Source organism: Sorex araneus, chromosome 1, assembly GCF_027595985.1.
Source record: "Sorex araneus isolate mSorAra2 chromosome 1, mSorAra2.pri, whole genome shotgun sequence".
NCBI lineage: Eukaryota > Metazoa > Chordata > Mammalia > Eulipotyphla > Soricidae > Sorex > Sorex araneus.
The window spans coordinates 372,800-391,142 of NC_073302.1; the positions used below are offsets into that span (position 1 = coordinate 372,800).

The 18,343-nt window shown below is 67.2% G+C and overlaps 2 protein-coding genes across 10 annotated transcripts in view; both read left to right on the forward strand.

The window, feature by feature from the left end:
* PNPLA7 (patatin like phospholipase domain containing 7) overlaps window positions 1-10,695 on the forward strand; it is a 28,196-nt gene extending 17,501 nt beyond the window's left edge. For 3 of the 6 annotated variants that reach the window (XM_055123670.1, XM_055123658.1, XM_055123663.1), the window contains 16 exons: window positions 433-502; window positions 1,597-1,746; window positions 3,050-3,113; window positions 3,519-3,687; window positions 3,788-3,970; window positions 4,340-4,458; window positions 7,403-7,559; window positions 8,541-8,657; window positions 8,752-8,821; window positions 9,082-9,198; window positions 9,340-9,488; window positions 9,653-9,805; window positions 9,892-10,002; window positions 10,093-10,177; window positions 10,253-10,362; window positions 10,457-10,695. In XM_055123670.1, the coding sequence (XP_054979645.1) occupies window positions 433-502; window positions 1,597-1,746; window positions 3,050-3,113; window positions 3,519-3,687; window positions 3,788-3,970; window positions 4,340-4,458; window positions 7,403-7,559; window positions 8,541-8,657; window positions 8,752-8,821; window positions 9,082-9,198; window positions 9,340-9,488; window positions 9,653-9,805; window positions 9,892-10,002; window positions 10,093-10,177; window positions 10,253-10,362; window positions 10,457-10,537 (1,905 nt within the window). In that variant the 3' untranslated portion in view covers window positions 10,538-10,695. Of the gene's footprint in view, window positions 1-432; window positions 503-1,596; window positions 1,747-3,049; window positions 3,114-3,518; window positions 3,688-3,787; window positions 3,971-4,339; window positions 4,459-7,402; window positions 7,560-8,540; window positions 8,658-8,751; window positions 8,822-9,081; window positions 9,199-9,329; window positions 9,489-9,620; window positions 9,806-9,891; window positions 10,003-10,092; window positions 10,178-10,252; window positions 10,363-10,456 lie in introns of those variants that run through there. The other 3 variants (XR_008627914.1, XR_008627916.1, XM_055123676.1) reach the window with 3 other exon arrangements.
* A 440-nt stretch (window positions 10,696-11,135) lies between these two features.
* Window positions 11,136-17,191, forward strand: NSMF (NMDA receptor synaptonuclear signaling and neuronal migration factor). Of its 4 annotated transcripts, none has more exons than XM_055123688.1 (15): window positions 11,140-11,469; window positions 11,537-11,598; window positions 11,841-12,368; window positions 12,893-12,968; window positions 13,758-13,826; window positions 14,370-14,422; window positions 14,795-14,884; window positions 15,223-15,347; window positions 15,428-15,511; window positions 15,593-15,626; window positions 15,701-15,771; window positions 15,844-15,923; window positions 16,003-16,105; window positions 16,388-16,463; window positions 16,526-17,191. In XM_055123688.1, exons 1-15 carry the CDS (start codon window positions 11,399-11,401, stop codon window positions 16,621-16,623), a joined length of 1,620 nt encoding a protein of 539 aa, XP_054979663.1. In that variant the 5' UTR covers window positions 11,140-11,398; the 3' UTR covers window positions 16,624-17,191. The 4 variants fall into 4 exon arrangements, with proteins under 4 accessions (XP_054979670.1, XP_054979676.1, XP_054979663.1 ...); XM_004613235.2 differs by having other exon boundaries at window positions 11,141-11,469; window positions 11,841-12,344; XM_055123695.1 differs by lacking the exon at window positions 14,795-14,884 and having other exon boundaries at window positions 11,136-11,469.
* The last annotated feature ends 1,152 nt before the right edge of the window (window positions 17,192-18,343 follow it).

Below are 18,343 nucleotides of genomic sequence, written 5' to 3' on the forward strand. Positions count from 1 at the left end.
GAAGCACCCTGCTCACTCAGTCTGCAATGGGAGCTCCGACAGGCACAGCTTGTGACATTCCCCCTTGACTGGGTCTCTGGTCCGGAATAGCAGTCTCGGACCCACAACTGCACCCTTGTTCCAGGACCCCTGTGGGGCCAAGCTGAGCCCTTCTCACTGCCCTGTGCTAGTGCAGGGGGCGGCCGGCAGCTGGACTGCCCTCAGGGCTGGTGCTGGGGACAGCGGGAAGTGGGAGCAGAGGGACGTCTCCCCTGTTTGGTTAGAGGTGAGGTTTGCCGGGCCAGAGACTTTGTCAGCAGGTTGGGTGCTCACCCTGCCTGTGGCCCAGCCACCAGGCCTCGCCCCTGAGCACCGTTGCATGGGACTGCAAAATGAAACCAAAACCCTAAACACTGAGGGTGCAGTTTGGGGTCTTTGCTCTTCTCTGCACAGGTGGTGACTCGCCTCATCCACCTGTTGGGTGAGAAGATCCTGGGAAGCCTGCAGCAGGGTCCTGGCACAGGTGCGTCGGGGGCCTACACACACTCACCTGCCACAGCCAGAGGCAGGCCCCGTGCAAGGGGCAGCTGGCAGCCTGCCAGGGCCCCTTGGAGAGGGCTGGGGGAGGGGCAGCTGCCGCTCGCTCGCCCTGATTCATTCCCCACTTCGCCGACACCAGGGCGGTTTGTCCTCTGTGGGGCTGTGTCTGCGTCAGGGTCTGTGTCTGTCTGTCTGTGTCTGTGTCTGCGTCAGTGTCTGCGTCTGTCTGTGTGTCTGCATCTGTGTCTGTCTGTGTCTGTCGGTGTCTGTGTCTGTCTGCTTCTGTCTGCGTCTGTGTCTGTCTGTGTCTCTGTCTGTCTGTCTGTGTCTGTGTCTGTCTGTGTCTCTGTCTGCGTCAGTGTCTGTTGTCTGCTTCTGTCTGCGTCAGTGTCTGCGTCTGTGTCTGTCTGTCTGTGTCTGTCTGTGTTTGTATCTGCGTCTGTGTCTGTGTCTGTGTCTCTGTCTGTCTGTGTCTGTGTCTGCGTCAGGGTCTGCGTCTGTCTGTGTGTCTGCATCTGTGTCTGTATCTGCGTCTGTGTCTGTCTGTCTCTGTCTGTGTCTGTCTGTGTCTGTGTCTGTCTGTGTGTCTGTGTCTGTGTCTGTCTGTGTCTGCGTCAGGGTCTGTGTCTGCGTCAGGGTCTGTGTCTGTCTGTCTGTGTCTGTGTCTGTCTGTGTCTGTCTGTGTCTGTGTCTGTGTCTGTCTGCGTCTGTGTCTGTGTGTCTGCGTCTGTGTCTGTGTATGTGCATCTGTGTGTCTGTCCTGCCAAATTGGGGCTGTTTCTGGGGGACTGCATCTGCGTCCGTCGGTCCTGCTGCTGCGGGCTGAGTCGGTGAATGGGAGCTGTGACCGTAGCAGGAGCTAACCCACCTGCGGCGGCCGCCTGGGGTCCGGCTGACCTCCCGGGCTGTGACCCAGCCCACAGGGCGGCCACACAGCGTCTCTGCCACTTGTCTCCTCCCTAGATCTGTTGTCCTCCCTTTAGTGTCCTGGGCAGGCCTTGGTGGCATGGGCTGAGTAGGGGGACAGGCTGTCCTCGCAGCACCCAAGCTGAGGCCAGCCTGTGTCTCTCCCGGCAGGTCACCAGTTTGGGCTCCACGCCACAAGCAACAAGTGGGACTCGGGGAACCCAGCCAGCAACCTGTCCACAGTGGCCGTGATGCCTGTGTCCGAGGACGTGCCCCTCACGGCCTTCGCCCTGGAGCTGCAGCACGCCCTCAGCGCCATCGGTAAGCTGCCGTGCCAGGAACTCAGCCTGCGGGCGGGAGAGCCGTCCACAGCTGTGCCCGCTCGTGAAGTCCGAGCTGAGGCTCGCGGCCAGGAGACTTTTGTTTCCCGTGCTGGCCTTACTGCTCTGGAGTTTGTCCCAGCGGGGAGGGCACTTGCCTTGCTTGTAGCCGACCCGGGTTTGACCCCTGGCACCCCAGACGGTCCCCTGGACCCTGTCGGGAGTGATCCCTGAGTCCAGGGCCAGGAAGAAGCCCTGAGGATCTCTGGATATGACCAGAGTGAAACAGTAAAATGAGAGACATTTTGTTCTGGAGACGTTTGGGGTGTGGCACTAGTCCAGTGCCCTGGGTGCCGGAGCAGCAGGAGCTGTGCTGTGGGCCGTGCGGGGACGTGCCAGGGGGTGCAGGGTGCAGGGGCCTCTGGCTGCTGCATCAGGAGACTCCGTTTCTGGGTGCAGCCCCCCCCCCCCGCCTGCTCAAGGGGGTGCCAGGCGTCGGGGGTCTGCAGAGCCGCTGCCAAGTGCCCCTCGCCCGCAGCCCCTCCCGATGGCCAGCAGCCTTTTTGGGGCCACTTTGCCTGTGGACGTCCTGTTGCTTTGCCCTCGTGTGGGCAGCTTTGGTGGCCTTCGTCCCACCACGCCCCACCCTGCCTCTAAAGGTGCCGGCCTCTCGGGCCCTCCCTCTGTCCTGCCCACAGTCCTTGGCTTCCTCTCACGTTTGGGGACCGCCCCGTCGTCCCAGTGCTCAGTTCTCTCTGCTGGGGTGAACTCTCGGGGCTCTCCACGCACGGAGGCGCGTTGCCTGCTGGCACAGATGGCTCCTCTCCCGTCCCCACTCTCGCCGGGTGCTGCTCTGGCCCACGCTCCCACAGCCAGGTTGCCGCTCGAACACGCTGAGCTCGGCCCCCTCAGGGTGTTGGGGGTGGGGGCGCCTCGCCCAGAGCAGCCTCGGGGGCACCCTCCTCTCCTCTCCTCCCTGCCTTCCATTTGTGGTTGCAAGGCGGGTGCCCGTGTGCGGTGGTCCCTCGGGGAGTGGGGCGGGGGCTGATTGCTGAGAGGCCAGCCCCGTGCACCTGGCTGTCGTCAGTCCCCTCAGCCAGTGAGGGCGAGTCTGCTCTGTCGTTCCGGCGGGGCCCCCGTCAGCAACGGCCCCTGCAGCCCTGCAGTGGCCCAGGCGGCCTGCGGTGCACTGGTCCTGCAGGGTCAGCTCCTTGTGCCGTTCTGGACTGAGGGCCCTGCGGTTGCCTCCCCTGCTCCTGGGGGCGCCTTGCTGGTAGCCACGGCCACAGTCCAGCCTCTTCCAGGGCCCACCCTGCTGCTGACCAGCGAGAACATCAAGCAGCGTTTCGGCTCTGCCGCTCTGGACAGGTATGTGGCCTCGGCCGCGATGGACAGGTCCAGCTTCATCTCCTTCCTGGTGGCTACAAATGCAGCCCAGAGAGGCAGCCCCCGCGTCTGTGACCCTCATGTCTAACCCCACGTCTGTCCCCCTGCCTGTCCCCCGCCTGTCCCCCGCCTGTCCCTGTCTGCCCTCCATGTCTCTGTGCCATGTGCTCTTCCGTGTCAGCCCTCTGTGTTTGTGCCCATTGCAACTCCCCGCCCGGTGCCCCGGCAGCCTCACCGAGGGCCTGCTTGGCCGTGCACCATGCTCAGTCTCTGGGCACTGCCGGGACCCCTGTGGTCCTTCTCCCGCGGGGTCTCCGAGGGGCGGAGTGCCAGGCAGGGAGCTGAGTCTGCGTGTCCGCCCAGAGGGTGAGGGTGTACCATCCGCAGCATCCACGAGTACCGGCTGTCCAGCTGGCTGGGCCAGCAGGAGGACGTCTACCGCATCGTGCTGTATCAGGCGGACAGCGGCCTCACGCCCTGGACGCAGCGCTGCATCCGTCAGGCCGACTGCATCCTCATCGTGGGCCTTGGGGAGCAGGAGCCCACGGTGGGCGAGGTGGGTGCCGGGGCCCGTGCCCAGAGCCCTGCCCGCCTCTGTGCACTGTGCTGGGGGACAGGCCCGGCCGGCCACGCCCTGACCCTCAGCTGCCCCCCAGCTGGAGCGGATGCTGGAGAGCTCGGCCGTGCGGGCCCAGAAGCAGCTGCTGCTGCTGCACCGGGAGGAGGGGCCCTCGCCGTCCCGCACCGTGGAGTGGCTCAACATGCGCAGCTGGTGCTCCGGCCACCTGCACCTGCGCTGTCCCCGGCGTGTCTTCTCCCGAAGGGCCCTGCCCAAGCTGGTGAGCCTTCCCCCGGGGCCCGGGCCCACCTTTGACCTGCGCAGGGCTCCGAGGGCCTGAGCATCCCGGTCAGCTCAGACTCCTGCAGAGCTGCCCCTCGGGGGGTCCGAGTTCTGAGGGGCTCGGCAGGAGTGGTCAGGGCTGCACACGGATCGTTGCTGTCCTGCCCACCCCCCACCTCCAGTGGGCCTCGCCCCTCCCAGGTCTGAGCCAGAACTGTCCCTCAGGGCTGCCACGTCCCCGCAGGGCCTCATAGTCTCGTGGTCGCCCACGAATGTGGCCTCTGAGAGTACTCCGGGCCGGCACTGTGGGGACCGCAGGGCTTGGCTCAGGCAGGCCTCACCCTCCTGCTCTGTGGCCCCTCGCCAGGTGGAGATGTATGAGCGGGTCTGCCAGAGACCCCCGGACCGCCACTCGGACTTCTCACGCCTGGCCCGGGTGCTGACAGGCAATGCCATCGCCCTGGTGCTCGGGGGCGGGGGAGCCAGGTGAGTGCCCACCATGTAGCCATCCGTGTCCCCGTCTGTGTATCTGCGTGACCCTCTTCTCTGGGCAGGCCCCTGCGGGCAGCCCTCCCACTTCCTGTGCTTCATGGTGCTGTCCTGACCTTTGCCAGGTGTGGGGGCATTCTTGGGGGCACCTTTCCCTGAGCAGCGAGACCCTTTCCCCTTCCTGGGCCGGGGGCCTGACCATGCCTGGCCAGCTCCATCCTGCTGTTCTTGCCCTCTGGAGCGGGCAGTGGCAGGCCAGGCCCTGCACAGCACACAGAAGGACTGGCCTTGGACTTGTGCCAGCTGTGCTGCCCAGGGCCCTGCAGAGTGCCCTGGAGGGAGGGAGGGAGGCAGGTCAGGACGCTCAGTCTTCTGGACGCGAGTTTTGGTTTTGGTTTGGGGGCCACACCCAGCGCTACTCAGTGCTTACTCCTGGCTCTGCACTCAGATCACTCCTGGTGGGTTTAGGGGACCCTATGGGATGCCGAGGCTGGCCACGTGCAAGGCCAGCACCCTCCCTATCACTCCAGCCCCCGTAGCCACTGGTTTCCTCTGGGTGCTGGTTGGAGAGCCTTTTCCTTCTGTCCCGAAAGAGCAGGGACCCTCCTTCCCCCCAGGTCCCAGGGCAGGCTGTTCCAGGCTGCTCCAGGCCCCAGGGGCACGTGCCCCCGCCAGGCCTCTAGGCATCTGCCCACCCCCCTGTCTCCTCCTTTTCTGGACATTCGGCGGTTTCTGCTGAAGCTTCCTGCTCTCACTGACATCCATGTCCCCAGTGAGTCCCTGGCATCCATGTGCTGTGTCCCCAAGGGGTTACCGGTGCCCATGTGCTGTGTGCCCTCCGCCTTGCTGAGGGCCTGGACGTGGGCTCCCTGAGTGTCCTTCCTCTGCTGTTGGGCCCTGGATTTAGATATTTTGATTTTGGTTTTGGGGCCACACCGTGGTGCTCAGGGCCAACTCCTGACTCTGCTGAGGAATCACTCCTGGAGGCGCTCGGGGACCGTATGGCGTGCCTGTGATCTAACCGGGTCGGCCACGTGTAAGGCCAGTGCCTTGCCCGCTGCCTGTCCTCTGGCCCCAACATTCAGAGGGCTGTGAAGTTCCACTTTCTCCAAAGCCTTCCAAGCAGTATCCATGCTGCAGGCCCTTCCCTGCTGTCTTCAGTAGGGACCGGTAGGCTGCTCGGCCTCCTGGGTCCACAGGGCCAGCCCATCGCAGAGGCCCCCTTGTGGGTGGGTTCACCCCTGCCCCAGACCTGTCTGAGCTCATTGTCCCCACTTGGTCATCTCGGGGATGACCTCCTGTCCCCTTTTTCTTGGGGCGTCTCTGTCAGAGAGTAACCCCAGGGTGTCTGCGGAGCTGTGTCTGTCCCGGGCAGCCCAGCCACAGCCTCCTGTAGCTTTGGGGCAGCTTCTGGCTGAAGCTGGGCTGCGCCTCGACTCTTCCTGCTTGTCACCTTGTCTGGCAGTGCCTTTGTCAGACAGATGCCTTGGACACACAGAGCTCAGAACCAGGGAGCCCCGGCCCCGCTGCTCCCACCCGCCCAGCTCCCGCCCCTCCCCTCAGCTGGGACCTGGGCTGCAGTCTGGCTTCTTACATACCCGTTAGCGACGTTTACAGCGTTGTAAACTGCCTTTCACACTTCCCTTTCAGTTCTCTTGCCCCGGAGCATAAGTACAAGTGAAGGGCCCAGAGCGGGGGTGCGGGGGTACAGGTGCGTGCCTCGCCACACGGCCGACCTGGGCTCCATCTCTGACAACTCTTACGGTCTCCTGAATCCCGCCAGGAGTGAGCCCTGGGCCCCGCACGTGAGGCCCAAAGCCAAACAAAACCTTGTGTTTCTTTGGGGCTTGGGGCTGCACCAGGTGCTCAGGGCGTCCCCTCTGCAGTGCTCCAGTGACCAGGCAGCGCTGGGCTACTGCTGGTCCTGCACTCCCCTCCAGCCATCCCCCTGGTCCTGTTTGTGGCTCCCACTGGGTGGGGGAGGCTGGGGCCACACCTGACAGTCCTCAGGGGCTTCTCCTGGCCCTGTGCCTTACCAGGGATTGGACCTGGGGTCAGTGGGCTGCGAAACAAGTGTGTCCCCTCCCGCACTGGCCACTCTGTGCCTCCCAAGCACCAGCACAGGCCATGCTGGCCTCGGTGCCTTGGTCTTGCCCTCCAGCTGCCCCAGTGTGGCAGGTGTCAGACGGCCCGGCCCCGGCGCTGAGCCCTCCTCCCGCCTCCCGCCTTGAAAGCTTGAGCCCGGGTCTGCTCGCTGCGCTGACACTGCCACAGTGCTCACCCTGCACTCAGGACAGTGAGTCTCTGGCACTGTTTACTTCCGGAACTCGCCCACCCTGCACGTCCGTCCCAGCTGCGAGAGACGCATGCTCAGGCCCCACCTCTGGGTGCTGGCTCAGTGGACACTGTCCTTGGGTCTGTGGGGGGCTTCCCTGTCAGTGGGGGGCATGTCTGGGCCTGGGGGGGTGTCCCTGATGTGGGGGACAGGTCTGGGTCTGGGGGTATCCGTAGGTCTGTGGGGGGCATGTCTGGGTGTCTGAGGTGTGGCCCTGAGTCTTTGGGGTCCGCTGTGGGTGCCCAGGCTGCCTCCCACCTGTGCCCACATGTGGGCTGGCTGCAGGCTGGGCCTGTTCAGCGTTTGGTCCCAGTGGCCGGTGTGTGGGTTTCCCTGTGGCTTGTGCATGGTGAGGGGAGCACAGGCCTCGGCTGGGGATGAGGCCACGTGTGGAACTGCAGGAATCAGGGCCCAGACCTTTCTGAGGGTCCCAGCCTCCCCCGTGCCCACCTGCCTGGGCACACCCTCCGGACCTTACACTCCAACAAGCTTTGGATGGTGTCCTGTCGCACCGAGCTGGCGCCCAAGTCATTTCCTGCCACTAGGAGTGGGTGTGAAGGGTGCCAGGGCTGTGCTAACTCCCACTGCTGCTCTGTGTTGGCACAGGGGCTGCGCTCAGGTGGGCATCATCCGGGCGCTGACAGAGTGTGGCATCCCCGTGGACATGGTTGGAGGCACATCCATCGGGGCCTTCATGGGTGCCCTGTACTCCGAGGAGCGGAGCTACAGCCGGATCCGCATCCGGGCCAAGCAGTGGGCAGAGGTAAGGCCAGATGCGCACTCGTAGAGGAAGGGGGACAGCGAAGATGGACGCTAGTTTCTAGGCACACCTGGTGGTGCTTGAGGGAGCCCACGTGGTGCCCAGGCTCAAAGCCTGCCCTACCTTCTGGGCACCTCTGCAGCCTGGAGGAGCCCCGCCGACTGGCCACAAGAGCATGTGGCACTGGCTGGCCATAACTGAGGTGCTGGCACAGCACAGCAGCTCGGGGGCCGTCTAATGCCCAGGAGCCCCGCCTCAGGCCTCCCGTGGAGCTGCTATGGGCTGGGGTCTCGGCCAACAGGCCAACAGCACAAGGTGGGGTCTTGGAGGACACAGGAGCTGTTTGTCCACAGTGGACGACACTACTCTGGTCCACGAGGCAGTGGGCGAGATTGGGGTGAGTGTGCTGAGAAGGACAGGTCCCCACTGCCGCCTTCACCGGGGGGCCCGGGAGGGTGGTCGCCAGCACCCCCAAGCCCGTGCATCTGGAACAGATGCGGCTAGTGGCCCCGGGTAGCCAGACCCCGCCGGGAGGCTGTGTGGGAACAGCCACCTGCAGGCGCAGGGCAGGTCGGCCCCAGGCTCCGTATGGCAGCAGGGGTGTGGCGAGAGGTATGAGTCCCCTGAGAGCCTGGGACGGACCCTCACCGGCAGGACACAGGCCCCCAGGGCCGCCCAGCTCTCTGCCCTCCTGCATGCTGGCTGTCCTGTGTTCCTGGCTCACCTCTCGGCTGCCCCCAGGGAAGTGCAGAGCCCATGGAGGGGCCCGGGGGTGCTGCCTCTGTTCCCGAGCACAGGCTCGTCCCTTCAGCCTGAGCAGTGGGTGGCCACCATCTCCCTGGGTCTCTTGAGCCACTCCGGCAAGGACTTGCTCGTGACTTGAGGGCAGACCTCATACAGGGCCTGAGCAGTAAGGACTGGACAGCTGCCCGCAGGAGGGCGAGCCTGCACCCGGGCCTGGCAGGCGTCCTTGTGCCTCTGCAGGACATGACCTCAATGGTGAAGGCTGTCCTGGACCTGACCTACCCCATCACGTCCATGTTCTCTGGCGCGGGCTTCAACAGCAGCGTTTGCAGCGTCTTCAAGGACCGGCAGATTGAGGTGCCTAGCAGCGCCTGGCCCAGGGGCCCGGCACGCCCCCCCGCCTGTCCTGGGCCACCTGGGCTGAGAGGAGACCCCTCCCGTTCCCCCACAGGACCTGTGGATCCCCTACTTCACCATCACCACAGACATCACGGCCTCCGCCATGCGTGTCCACACTGACGGTACTTGCAGGCCCCTGCGACGGGGCTCGGGGTGGGCGTGAACTGGAGCAGGACATGAGTGTGTGTGGCCTGGTCCCGCCCCCAGCACTCAGCAGTGGGGCCTGGCCCTGGGAGGACTCAAGGGGCCCACGCGCTGGGCGGGAGTCTGGGTAAGAGTGGCAGTAGGGAGGTGAGAGGGAGCTGGGCCTCAGAAGACCCACTGGGGGCAGCAGAGTGGCCTTGAGGACGGGCTCAGACCCTGGACTAGCGCTGTCCTCCAGGCTCCCTGTGGCGGTATGTGCGAGCCAGCATGTCCCTGTCTGGCTACATGCCCCCGCTGTGTGACCCCAAGGATGGGCACTTGCTGATGGACGGGGGCTACATCAACAACCTCCCAGGTACCCGTGACGGCGGCACTCCCTCTCCCGGGCGCTGGGCTGGGGTGGGCCGGGACAGCTGTCGGGCTGTGCTCCTCGCAGGCAGCTCTGTCTGGCCCCCCCTTTGCTGAGTCCGGGTGCTGACCGGGCAGCCTCCCCCAGCGGATGTGGCCAGGTCAATGGGGGCCAAGGTGGTGATCGCCATCGACGTGGGCAGCCGGGATGAAACAGACCTCACCAACTACGGCGACGCCTTGTCTGGGTGGTGGCTGCTCTGGAAGCGCTGGAATCCACTGGCCTCAAAAGTCAAGGTGGGCACAGCTGGGCGGCACTTCCCCAAAGCCCCTGCTGCGGGTGGCCGAGGACGAGGGGTGAGGGTCGCCTGAGACCAGCTCAGGACAGAGGAGGCAGCTCGGGGCTCCATTCTACCCTGGATACACCAGGCCGGCGGGGCCCTGACTGTGAGGGCACGCAGGTGCTGAACATGGCTGAGATCCAGACACGCCTGGCCTACGTCTGCTGTGTGCGGCAGCTGGAGATGGTGAAGAGCAGCGAGTACTGCGAGTACCTGCGGCCACCCATCGACAGCTACGGCACCCTGGACTTCAGCAAGTTCGACGAGATCTGTGTGCGTGCAGCCCCGCCCCGCCCGCCCGCCTCTCCCGCCTTCTGCCCGCTGCGTGGCCCTCACCTACACTGTCCCCACGAGCACAGGAAGTGGGCTACCAGCACGGGCGCACAGTGTTTGACATCTGGGGGCGCAGCGGCGTGCTGGACAAGATGCTGCAGGACCGCCAGGGCCTGAGCAAGACGAAGGCTAGCGACGTTCGTGCCTCTGGGGTGGCCCAGAGGGTGGGCTCTGGGGCTGCAGCCGGCTCGGGCACCCCGCAGCGGGATCTGTCCTCCGTCCCACAGGTCCTCACCTGCCCGAGTGCCTCCTTCACGGACCTGGCCGAAATCGTGTCCCGCATCGAGCCTGCCCCAGTGGCCACAGTGGATGGTGAGTGGTCCCCCCAAGGCCCTTGCTGCTGGGTGCCCTGTGCCCGCCAGCCCTGAGCCGAGTCCCCCGCCGCAGATGAGTCTGACTACCAGACAGAGTATGAAGAGGAGCTGCCTGGGGGCATCCCGGATGGGGACACGTATGCCGACTTCCAGAGCACGCCCACTGTCACAGCCTCCGACTCGGTGCGCCCCAACTCCACCCGACCCCTGGCCCACTGGCTCCCTCCCCCCAGATTCTCCCAGGGCGCCCTCCCTGAGACACCCCGTGTGTTGCCAGGAGGAGGAGCCCACACTGCGGCACAGGCTGACCAAGACAGGTGGCCCCCGTCAGACATGCCCTGAAGCAGCCTCTCCGTGAGAAATCACCCCTCCCACGGCCCTGTGAGCTGTGCTGGGGGACTTGGGCCTCTCGCATCGGCAGCTCCGAGTGGGGGCCCCACGCGGTCCCAGCACGCACAGCAGGGGCGGGTGCCTTCCTGGTGCTGCTCTGGGTGTGTCAATAAAGGTGGAAACGATTGTGCGGGCTTGATCACTGGGCAGAGACACCAGCTGGGGCCAGAGGCCTGCCCGGCAAAGGGGACCCACCTTCCCGTCCCACAGTCACCGAGCTGGGAGGAGGCGCGAAGCCCCGGCCTCAGTTTCCCCGCAGTGGTCTCTGGACAGCCGCCTTGGCCGTGGGCGGGGCTCTCGCGCGTCCGGCCCCGCCGTGATGCACTGGGGCGGGGCTCCCGCTCATCCTGGTGCATCGGGGGCGGGGCTCCCGCAAGTCCCGCCCTGCCGTGACGCATCGGGGGCGGGACTCCCGCTCATCCTGGCGCATCGGGGGCTGGGCTCACGCTTATCCTGGCGCATCGAGGGCGGGGCTCCCGTAGTCCCGCCCCGCCGTGACGCAACGGGGCGGGGCTCCCTCTCATCCTGCCGTGTGGGGCGGGGCTCCCGCGTGTCCCGCCCCGCCGTGACGTGAGGGGCGGAGCCTGCAGCCAGCCCCGGGCCGGGCAGCTGTCCGGTGCGGCGGGACGCGGAGGCCCGGCGCGGCCATGCGGGTCCCGGGCTCCGGCTCGAGCCCCTGCTCCGGCCCCGACCCGAGCCCCGGCCCCGGCTCCGGCCCCGACGCCAGCTCCAGCCCCGGCCCCGGCCCCGGCGCGGCGCGGCTACACCGGCGGAGGCGGCGGGCGCGGGGCGCGCTCTGAGGTCCGGGGGATGCGCGGCCGCCGCGACCATGGGCGTCGCCGCCTCCCGGAGGAGGGCGCTGAGGAGCGAGGCCATGTCCTCGGTGGCGGCCAAAGTGCGGTGAGTGCGGCGCGGGCGGCGGGCCCCGCAGCCCCGCGGGGACACTGAGGCGCCCGTGTCCCCGCAGCGCGGCCCGAGCGTTCGGCGAGTACCTGGCCCAGAGTCACCCTGAGCACCGGAACGGAGCAGGTAGGGCGCGCCGAGCCCGTCGCCATGGCGCCCACCGCGGGCCGTCGGCATGGCAACGGGCCTCCTGGCACCCGGGGCTGGCACCGGCGTCGTGGGGGCCAGCTGGCGGGGGGGAGGGGGAGCTGGCGCGGGCCGCGCGCTCCCTCCTGCCCCCTGCCCCCACCCGCGGGGCCGGCTGGGGTGCGCCTTCCCAAGGGCGCAGGCCGGGGGCGCGGGACTGAGCACCTGCGGCCTCTCCCCAGACCACCTGCTGGCTGACGCCTATTCCGGCCACGACGGGTCCCCCGAGATGCCGCCGCCTCCCCAGAACAAGCGCCGCCTCTCCACCGTCTCCAGCGGCCGCTCCGACGGCAGCCCCCCGCAGGAGGCCGTGTGCAGGCGGCCGGCGGGCGAGGGCCCCCAGCCGCGCGTGTACACCATCTCCGGGGAGCCGGCCCTGCTGCCCGGCCCAGAGGCCGAGGCCATGGAGCTGGCAGTGGTGAAGGGGCGCCAGCCTCGGGAGCGGCCGAACGCGCACCACCACAGCCAGCCCCTGCGGGCCAGCCCTGGCAGCAGCCACGAGGACGTCAGCGGGTCCTGCCAGAGCTGGGCAGGGAGCCGCCAGGCCTCCAGAGAGTGCCCTGGCTGTGCCCAGCTGGCCCCTAGCCCTTCCCCTCGGGCCTTCGCCCTGGACCAGCAGCCTCCACCCGAGGCCACCAGCCGCCGCAAGAAGCTGGAGAGGATGCACAGCGTGGACCGTGTGTCGGGTGAGGCTGCCCCGACTCCGGCTGGTATGTGGGCCCGCCGAGGCCCTGAGCCCCCCCGCCGCGTCCCAGACCCCACCTGCACCTTCCCGCAGCCCATGGCAGGGCTCTGCCAGGCCCTGCGGTCAGGAGGAGGGGCCTGGAAGGCTCTGGTTCCCGGGCTCATCGTGTGGGGCCCCTCTCCGGGAACTCAGCTGCTCCTCCAGGGCCACTGGGTCTGGGAGAGGCTCCAAGGGCAGTGCTCCCTGTTCTCTCCGTGGGGCCAGACAGGGCGGTCGAGGGCGAGGGAAGAGGGCACCCTCACCTCCACCCCCTGGCTGGGCTGCTGGTGGCCCCTGGGTGGACTCTGCCCAGCTCCTCCCCCACACCGGCTGTGCTCAGAGCTCCTCGCGGAGCACCAGAGGCTCTCTGCGCCGAGTCACGAAGCCGTGTGCTCAGGCTGTCTGCTCAGAGCAGCTGGGCCCTCCTCCACCGACCGCCGGCCGCTTCTGGGGGGGTAGCAGGCCTCGGGGCCTAGCTCCCACCTCCGTCATAAGCCTTTCTTCTTCCAGATGACACCCCAATCCGCACCTGGTTCCCCAAGGAAAACCTCTTCACTTTCCAGACAGCAACCACAACTATGCAAGCGTGAGTCATGGGCTGCTGTGTCCACGGGGGAGGCCGGTGCTTTTTCTGCTGCTAGGAGCTCGTGCCAGCACTGTCTGCCCTCAGGCCCAGCTGGGCAGCTGCTCCCGCACAGGCCCGGCCTCCTGTCAGTGTCCCTGTTCCTCACAGTGCCGGCAGCTGCCCAGCTGGCCTGCTGCTCCTCTGGGCTGGCACTCGCCGCCTTGCCCAGCCCTCCTCGCATGCCCCCACTGCTGCCTGCCTTATATCCTCTCGGCCCCGGGGCCCTCCTCTGCTGCAGATCCCCCCGCGTCCACATGCTACCCCAGGGAGACCCCCACGCTCTGCTGGCTTAATCCCAAGGCCAGCCTTGTGGTGTGGGCTCCTGGGACTTCAGTGCCACTGTCAGGGCAGGCTGGCACTGCGGCCACACCCTGCTGGGGGTCAGGGTGCCACGAGGACCCCATTAGGCATGCCAGTAGCAGAGCTCACGGGTGGCGGGCCCAAGTGCCGTGGCTCACTGTGTCTTCTCTCTCACGCTGCCCCTTCGCGCCACGCCACAGCATCTCGTAAGTACCACGTGGGGCTTCCAGCCTAGGGGTGCTGCCGTGGTCCTGGGAGATCCCCGCACACACACAGGCCTGGGCAGTCCAGGCCCTGGGTCCCAACTCTGCAGAAGCTGTGTCCCAGGGCACCAGGCTAGTGCAGGGCTGGCCAGACCCTCTGCCTGACCTGGTGCCCTGGTTTGGCTGTCCCCACCTGAGTCCCTCCTGCCCATGCCAAGGGCAGTGCTGACTCGTGGTGGTTTCCCAGGGTGTTCAGGGGCTACGCGGAGAGGAAGCGCCGGAAACGGGAGAATGATTCCGCGTCGGTAATCCAGAGGTAGGGCCTGCCAGCCACTCGCCACCGGGGTCTGTCTCTTGTCTGTGCTGGTCTGGCCTGGGCCCACCCAGCCTCGCCAGACCCGATGTGGGTGGCGACCACTGGCCTGGCCCTGCTCTGGGGACGCGGCAAGGAGGAGGGCCTCAGGGGCCGCAGGACACTGCCGAACTCCCAGACCTGTGCTGTGGAGCTGCAGCCACTGGCCCATCCGTGTCCCTCTGGTCCTTGAAGTTGAGCTGAGGGGTCGAAGCAATGCCTGTGCCCTCAAGCCCTACGCAGACGTGTCCAGGACACTTGGCTGCCTATCTGGGACAGGGGCCTTGGCAGTATGGCCAGGGACATAGCGGGGACTGTGCCTGCAGAGCCAGCTGCCCTGCACCCCTGGGGAAGGCAGGCCGGTGGGTCGGCGTGTGTTTGGGCCCAGGGAGCTGTGTCTTTGCCCCAGCAGTCTCCAGGAGAGTGCGGGATGAGGGGAGGGAGCAAGGGAGGCAGGGCCCGTGAGGCCCGGTCACTGCCTCACCAGCCCCGCGCTTCCTCCCGCAGGAACTTCCGCAAACACCTACGCATGGTGGGCAGCCGGCGGGTGAAGGCCCAGAGTAAGACCTGGGGCCGGGTAGGCACCGGGCGCTGCTCTTAGCCAGCTTGGCCTGCTGCTGACGCTGGCCCCGCCTCTGCCCCGCCCTGCATCTGGCTCCGCCCACCGGCGCCGCCCAGCGCCCCGGGCTTGGTGTCCCAAGCCCTGCGGTCCGTTCCCAGTGGCTGTCCGCGCCGTCCTGCCTCCAGCTCGGCCCGCCCCTGCTCCCGGCCAGCGCCAGACCCCACCCGGCCCCTGCCTTCTCCCCTCCCGCCCGCTGCGGGCCCCGCCCCTCTCCGTCACAGGCCCCGCCCACTCCAGGCCCGGACCCAGCCTGGGCCCCGCCCACGCCAGCTCGGTCTCCGCTCGCTAATGCGAGATTTGCTCTCTGCAGCCTTTGCTGAGCGGCGGGAGCGGAGCTTCAGCCGGTCCTGGAGCGACCCCACCCCCATGAAAGCCGACACTTCCCACGACTCCCGAGACAGTAGGTGTCTCCTGCCCGTCTCCCCCAGAGCTCCCAGGGCCTCCCCACATCCTGCCCCGCTTGGCAGGCCTGCCAGGGCTACTGGGCTTCTGCGCTCCGGGCTGAGGGCACCGGCCAGCCAGCCGCTGTGACAGGGTCTCGGGAGGCCTTGAGGGGAAGGAGGCTTTACCGCCGGCTTCTTGCGAGAGCCATAGCTCGGCCGCCTTGCTCCGGGCAGTTTCGGGGCTGATGGCAGGGGCTGCTGGTGGCCCCAGCACCGCCTACTGCATCTCTCGCTGGCCTGGAAGCCTCGGGCGCCTGGCTCCTGTGCCCAGCCCTGTGACCGCCCCGCCCCACAGGCAGCGATCTGCAGGGCTCACACTGCACCCTGGGCGAGGCCTTGGAGGACCTGGACTGGGAGACCGAGAAAGGCCTGGAGGCCGTTGTCTGCGACTCTGAGGGCTTCCTGCCCCCGAAGGTCATGGTGAGGCCCTGCCACAGCCTGGGGAGGGGGGCCTGAGGTCAGGCTCGCCTGCGTCTGACCTCTCCTGCACCTCGTCCTAGCTCATCTCGTCCAAGGTGCCCAAGGCCGAGTACATCCCCACCATCATCCGCAGGGATGACCCGTCCATCATCCCCATCCTCTACGTGAGTGCTGGCCACCCTCCCTTGGGGCGGGGGGCTGCACGGGGCGCAGGGCTGAGATGTGGATGGCTGTGTCTGCCCCAGGACCACGAGCACGCCACCTTTGAGGACATCCTGGGTATGTGCCGCGGGGCCCGAGGGTCTGGCCAGGGGGCCTGGGTGCGGGCGGCACTCAGACCCCTCCCTCTGCAGAGGAGATAGAGAAGAAGCTGAACGTCTACCACAAGGGGGCCAAGATCTGGAAGATGCTCATCTTCTGCCAGGTGAGCTGGGCGCCCTGCGGCCGAGCCGCTGGGGCACGGCTGGGCGCTGCCTCCAAACCCCGTGCCTTGCAGGGCGGCCCTGGGCACCTGTACCTCCTCAAGAACAAGGTGGCGACCTTTGCCAAGGTGGAGAAGGAAGAGGACATGATCCAGTGAGGGGGTGTGCCGGGCGGGGGGGCGGCTGGGGAGCGCGAGGCTCGGGCAGCTCCCCACGAGTGACCTGCCCCCCAGCTTCTGGAAGCGTTTGAGCCGCCTGATGAGCAAAGTGAACCCTGAGCCGAACGTCATCCACATCATGGGCTGCTACATTCTGGGGAACCCCAACGGAGAGAAGGTACGGCCAGAGCCTCGGGACCACCCGTTCATCTTTGCCTCTTCTGTGACTTCCTGGGGGCTGGGGGAGCACACCAGCGACGTTCTGGGGGTGCTCCTGGCCCTGCACTTCAGGATCACCGCAGGGGTGGCCAAGCCCAGGTCGGCCTCTTGCAGGGCCGGCGCCCCACACCCCCGGCCATGCTGTTTCTGGCCCCTTGCAGCTGCTTTTTTGTACACTCCTGCCCCCTCACTGCCCCCTGCTGCTGCCCAGGACTCACTCTTTTCCCCACCCACCTTCCAGCTGTTCCACAACCTCAGGACCCTCATGACCCCTTACCGGGTCACCTTTGAGTCCCCTCTCGAGCTGTCAGCCCAAGGTGAGTGGCCTGCGTTGGGGTGGGGGTGGGGACAGGCCGCCTCTGAGCCCTCTGCCCCCCAGGGAAGCAGATGATCGAGACCTACTTCGACTTCCGGCTGTACCGCCTGTGGAAGAGCCGGCAGCACTCCAAGCTGCTGGACCTGGAGGACGTCCTGTGAGGGGTCCCGCACCCCACCCCGCGCTCAGGTCCCTCGGGAACCAGCGCCACGTCCTCCCCTGCGGCTCCCTGTGACCAGTGACCGTGTGGACCCCTCTCCCGCGTGTCCAGGCCCTCCCGTCCCGTCTGATCACCAGCACCAGGACAGCTCCCCCGGGCCAAGACGCGCCCGAGTCTGCGTCCTCCTTACCCAAGCTCGCGCAGCGTGTGGGCCGGTCGCGTGGGTCTCGCCTGCTCCCTGTCCTGGGCACCCCCCGCTGCTGCTCAGCACAGCCTGGGGGTGGGGGCTGGCCAGGGCTGGGCCCTGGTGAGAACCGCCCCCCCGCCCCGTGCAGTGGGGGCCTAGACCCTGCACCCAGACCTGGAGCTGGCCGCTGGTGGATGGCGGGCACCCGGCCTTGCCCAGGCCGCTCCTGTACATAGCTGGGGCTCGGGGGCAGGCCCCCCTTCCAGAGCCTGGGTCTGAGGGTGTCTGGCTGTGCCCTGGGCAAGGCCGAGCTGTGGCATGTGCTGGGCTCTGGCCACGTACGACCCCCTTCAAGTGACCATTAAATCGAACCCCTCTGCCACTGACCGTGTCCTCGCTCACTGCCCTTGCGGCCATACCTGCTGTGTCCTGGGTGGGGTGCCGGCCGGCCTCCTGGAGGCCTCTCCCTGCCCAGGGGCCCTGACACCTGTGTCTGTCACGCCCCAGTCTGCAGGGCCAGGAGCAGAGCTGGCGTGGGCGTGGGGAGGCGGCGGGCCCAGCCCGGGGTCTTCTACATGGGGGAGAAGGCCTGTCTGCTGGGAGACTCGGGCTCACCCGGCACCCTCCTCGGGAGCCTACGCACTCCGGTGGCTGAAGAGAGCTAAGGCACAGCCCACAGCACCCCACACCCTGCCCTGCTCCTTCCTGCACATCCCAGGGCCAGCCTGGAAGTGGCATCTCTGGGCCCAAACAGGCAGCAGCCTGCCGTGGCCCTGGCTGTGGGGCCTGGGCCCAGACGGAACCCCCAGCGGTACCCCAGGGGAGGCCTGAGCGGGAGCAGATGTGCCCTGGGTCCATCCACTCACCATGGGGCAGCTGGGGGACCCCTGTCCTCGGGCCTTGACACCTTCCAGCTGTGTCCCCTTCACTGCCCAGAAGGCGGGGTCTCCAGGGGCCTTGGGTGTCTGCAGGGACGAGATCAAAGCGAAGGCACTGCCCTGCCCACCCCCGACCACGGGCTTCCGCACAGAGACCGCACTGAGGGTCTCCGCAGGCCTGTGCCTGGGCAGACCCAAGGCTCAGGGCGGGTGTGACCAGAGGGGAGAGGGGCAGGCGGGGCCTCTCCTGAGGCTCCCAGGCACAGCCGGTGAGGCCCAGACCCCAAAAGAAAGATGGGGGGGGACGGGGACAGGCTGGGGGGTGTGTCAGGGATGAGGCAGGCGCAGGGCCACGCTGCTGCCCCCACAGGGCCCAGACCAGGAGAGCAGGCGGGGAGCACTGGGCCTGAGCTCTGGGGGCCCCTCGTTCATCACAAAACACTAACAGGAGGAGGAAGTCGTTTGTGACACCCCCAGCAACGCCCCAGGGAGTTGGACCCACAGCACCCAAAGGAGGCAGAGTGAGGCTCTCGTGAGCCCGAGGCTGGTCTGGGAGCAGAGGCCGGTGGGCCGCCCCCAAGGCCTTTCTCAGAGCATGAAGTGGACGTCCAGACAGGTGCCAGCACTGACGCCATTGGGGCTGCTTCCAGCCTGCA